General features: G+C 42.1%; 1 protein-coding gene across 1 annotated transcript; it reads right to left on the bottom strand.

Moving 5' to 3' along the window:
• Positions 1-3,015: 3,015 nt before the first annotated feature.
• On the bottom strand, positions 3,016-3,996 carry LOC122674400 (olfactory receptor 2A5). Its single transcript, XM_043872693.1, has one exon. The coding sequence runs from the start codon at positions 3,979-3,981 to the stop codon at positions 3,049-3,051; it is 933 nt and encodes a 310-aa protein (XP_043728628.1). The 5' UTR covers positions 3,982-3,996; the 3' UTR covers positions 3,016-3,048.
• Positions 3,997-4,507: the final 511 nt, after the last annotated feature.

Here is a 4,507-nt window from a genome sequence, read left to right as displayed (position 1 = left end):
TAGCAGTTAAAAAGGAAAGACATCACTTTGCTGACAATGATCCATATACTCAAGGCTATGGTCTTTCCAGTAGTCATGTATGGATGTGAGAGCTGGACCATAAAGAAGGCAGAGCACTGAAGAATTGATGCTTTGGAATTGTGGTGCTGGAGAAGACTCTTGAGAGTCCGTTGGACAGCAAGGCAATCAAACCAGTAAATCTTTAAGGAAATCAACTCTGAATACCCTTTATCTGATGCTGAAGCTGAAGCTCCAATAATTTGGTCGCCTGATGCAAATAGCCAACTCATTGGAAAAGATCCCATGCTGGGAAAAATTGAAGGCAGGAGAAGAGGGTGAAAGAGGATGAGATGGATGGATGGCATTATCGACTCAATGGACATGAACCTGGGCAAACTCTGAGAGATGATGAGGGACAGGGAAGCCTGGCGTACTGCAGTCTATGGGGTCGTTAAGTGTCAGACACAACTTGGCGACTGAACAACAACAATGAAAACCAGGCTCCTATGCACTGTTCTTCAACCTCATTTGAATGAGACTCTCCCCAAAACAATGTCAGTTTTAAATCATGAGTTTTACCAGCATGTAACCTTACTGTGTGATCACTTAGATTTCCATTCTACTCTTTTTATAGTATATTTCTTTGCCACGCTGCCATCATGAAGATGCCAAGCCTAAGCCAGGTTCAGGTAAAATTGGTGATGTTTCAGGAAGAAAACTAATAAGCAGTGTGGGTTTGAAATCAGTACAAGGATATTAAACTCCCAACTCTGTCCTATTACTGGTTGTGAGGTGTAGAGAAAGTTACTAAACCACTCCAAAGTTTGGAAAATAATACCTTCTTTACACGTCTGTGTCTCTATCTCTCCCTGGGTCACTGCTTTGCAAATAGGTTCATCTGTGCCATTTTTCTGAAGAACAAATAGATGGACACTGAGAGGAGAATGAGGTGGGGGGATGAACTGGGAGACTGAGACAGACGTGTATACAGTAATGATACTGTGTATAAAACAGATAACTAATGAGAACCTATTATACAGCACAGGGAACTGTACTCAGGGCTCCGCGGTGACCTAGCTGGGAAGGAAATCCAAAAAAGAGGGGATATATGGATACACATGTATATCTGGTTCACTTTGCTGCACGCTAAGACCACACTGTAAAGCAAATAATCTCCAATAAATTTTAAATCTACTTTATATCATATAAGGGTGAAAGGTGAGTAGGATAACATTGGGAAACAGTCAGAAGAATCCTAAGTATCAAGTACACGTATCCTTTTTTCCTCTTGCTCTCAGCCTTTTCAAAACTATGGCCAGTGTTAAAATAAAATATATATACTGGGTCACGACAAAATGTAATTTGTTTATTAAAATCTCATAACACAAATATTGAAACAATTCATAGTAATCTCTCATCTATTTAAGCATTTTATGCAATTTATTAACAAAATATAGTTTTGTTGCTTTTTTTTTTTTTTTTTTAGTCAGAGCCACTCCTCAGACCTGTTACAGGATATTTCTTCATAATTCATCTACCCCAGTTACCTTCATACAAGATTGATCTTTTTGGTCAATTCTTTCTCAAGTATTTTTGAACTGACACAAGAGTGAATACAATCCCTTGATTTTTCTAATGAGTCCTTGTAGAAAAATTCTGAGTTCAAACCAATGGTTTATGTTTTGTATGAGGCAAATTATCCTATATTTTCCTCTTCCTCCTCTTTTTTGGGGGTTTTAATTTTAATATAAGGTATATATATTTGGGGGCTTCCCAGGTGGCACCAGTGGTAAAGAGCCCACCTGCCAATGCAGGAGACTTAAGAGACGTGGGTTCGATCTCTGGGTTGGGAAGATCCCCTGGAGGAGGGCATGGCAACCCACTCCAGTGTTCTTGCCTGGAGAATCCCATGAACAGAGGAGCCTGGTGGGTGACAGTCCATGGGGTTGCAAAGACTGGGACATGACTGAGCACTCACATTCACGTTTCAGAGAACATACATTTTCTAGTTATACTTTTAAAGTCATTTTTATGAAAATATTACCTGTTTTTTCCCACCTTTAAAAGAAGATACACAATAATTACATAGTGCTTTAAATGTTACATTTAGAGCTAATATTTATCTCTTTATTCACATTATTCTTTTTGGGTGGGGAGGGAACTAGAGCAAATGTGGATTTCCGGGGGCTGGCAATTTCCCGATACTGCTGGGGTAAGAAGACTAAGATAATGGCCAGAGACAAAATGATTTACCCAAATGAACTAATGAACAGAATAGTCAATGAGAAGAAGAGTTAGTAACTGGGCTTTCTTAGAACTAAGCGGAAAACAGTGCAAAATCAAATGAAATAAAACAAAGATCTTCATATTTATATGAGAGTCTGTTAATCTAAACACAAACTCTTTCTAATTAAATGGTGCAAACTTAAATGAAAGCAAACAAAGATCTTCATATTTTTTGTCTCCCATATCAAAAAATTCTCAAAATTAAGCTTTTGTTTTCACATAAATAAATTCATTAGGCTCAGATTCAGGTGATTTTTCAGAACATATGGTGTCCTCCTTAGATTTTAAGTTCCAGACCAAGTAGTTGGCTCTTTCTATAGTTCTTACTGCATTTCCCAATAGGATCCTGCTTAACCAAGGTCAGTGTTTATTCTGTCTTGTTAGAGGTGTGCTGTTGTACCAGCATTTATTATGACATTATTAGCATATGCTTATATTCATAAGGGAGAAGGAAACTGTAGTGGAATTTAAGACAAAATTTGAGACAACGAAACCTCAAAAGAAAAGAAACTAGACCTTAGTGTTGGGACCTGGCCCTGAGAATTGATGACTCTCTGCCATGCATTTACCACCTCACTATTCTTCTCTCATGGCCTGTATTCTCCATGACCTTATTCTTTAGGAGTTAGGAACAGCATCTGATCAATATAAATTCTTAATGGCAGAGATTTAAGACACAAGATTTGAAGACAGGTACGTTGTTGTTCTCCTAAGTCTCACAGAGAACAAACCTTCCACCCTCAGGACTCTCCCTGACATCCCTCACATTAGCCTGTCCTTCCACAGCACTCTCCTCAGGGCACCCTTGACCTCTTTGTTCCTCAGGCTGTAGATCAGCGGGTTCAGCATGGGGTTGAAAAGACTGTAAAACAGGGAAAGGATCTTCTGCTGCTCCTCAGGGTGGCGGGACTTGGGGGCCATGTACATGACGATGGCACTGCCAAAGAAGAGCCCGACCACGCAGAGGTGGGAGGAGCAGGTGGAGAAGGCCTTTCTGCGGCCCTCACTTGACTGGATCCTCAGGATGGTGGCCAGGATGCGCGCGTAGGAAAGCAGCACCAGGCCGAGGGGCCCCAGTAAGATAAACACACAGGCCGAGAAGATGACAACTTGGTTGAGCCTAGTGTCAGCACAGGCCAGCTTGAGGACAGACAGGATTTCACAGAAGAAGTGGTTGATTTCATGAGGCCCACAGAAGGGCAGCCTTAGGACGAGACCCACATGGACCAGGGCCAGGAGGGAGCCACATGCCCAGGAAGTGACAGCTTGGACAGTGCACACTCTCCAGCTCATGATGACAGAGTAACGTAGCGGGTGGCAGATGGCCACGTACCGATCATGGGACATCACCACCAAGATGAGACACTCGGTGTGTGCCAAAGCCATGTATAAAAAGGTCTGCGTTATGCATGGGACGAAGGAGATAGTATTTCTCTTGTTCAGCAGGTTCACCAGCATCTTCGGGACATTGTTTGATGCATATGAAATATCGACGATGGCCAGGTGTGAGAGGAAGAAGTACATGGGGGTGTGCAGTCTGGAGTCCAGTGAGATGAGCGCCAGGATGACCCCGTTCCCCAGCAGGGTGAGGACATAGAGCAGGGAGAAGAGCCCAAAGAGGAGCGTCTGCACGCTTGGGCTGAGCGGGAATCCCAGGAGAATGAACTCTGTGACCCATGTCTGATTTTCCGCCATGCCCTGGCTACAGTGCCTGTGCTAATCACAGCTGCTGCAGTGCCTGTGGGCTGAGAAGCAAATGCGGGTCTGGATTAGCCATTAACAGCAAGACGGGGTCTGTGGTGTGTACTGTGTGCTGACTCAGCCAACAATCGTTTGCAAATTCATCACGTCACGTCTTTTAATCCTCAGTAAAGCAGAAAGGCTCGTGTAAATCAGATCAGTGAACACAGGGTGTCATGTATTATTTCCATTTCTTCAGAATTTTATTTAACTCTGATTGCAAAGTTTATACTCATACTGTCAAGATGGCAGCCACAGAATAAATTGTTCTCCGTGATGACTTATCACTTTATTTTTAAGAAGGGCCCATAGTTACCTTCTCATTTTGCGTCCTTATTTCTTCAGTTCTCAAATTTTGCTCATACTTTATCATTTGATTCGCTCTTATTTTAAAGCTTGTGCAGAGTACATTGCACACAGCAGTTGCTCAATAAATGATCATGGAGTAAATACACCAATAAGGTAGGGAATGAGATGTACA

Source organism: Cervus elaphus, chromosome 18, assembly GCF_910594005.1.
Source record: "Cervus elaphus chromosome 18, mCerEla1.1, whole genome shotgun sequence".
Taxonomy (NCBI): Eukaryota; Metazoa; Chordata; class Mammalia; order Artiodactyla; family Cervidae; genus Cervus; species Cervus elaphus.
Note: the sequence above shows the minus strand (reverse complement) of the source record. Positions and strands in the feature narration are given on the sequence as shown.

Excerpts from the sequence above, each read along its gene's own strand:
- LOC122674400 (XM_043872693.1), bottom strand. The coding sequence starts at position 3,981 with ATGGCGGAAAATCAGACATGGGTCACAGAGTTCATTCTCCTGGGATTC.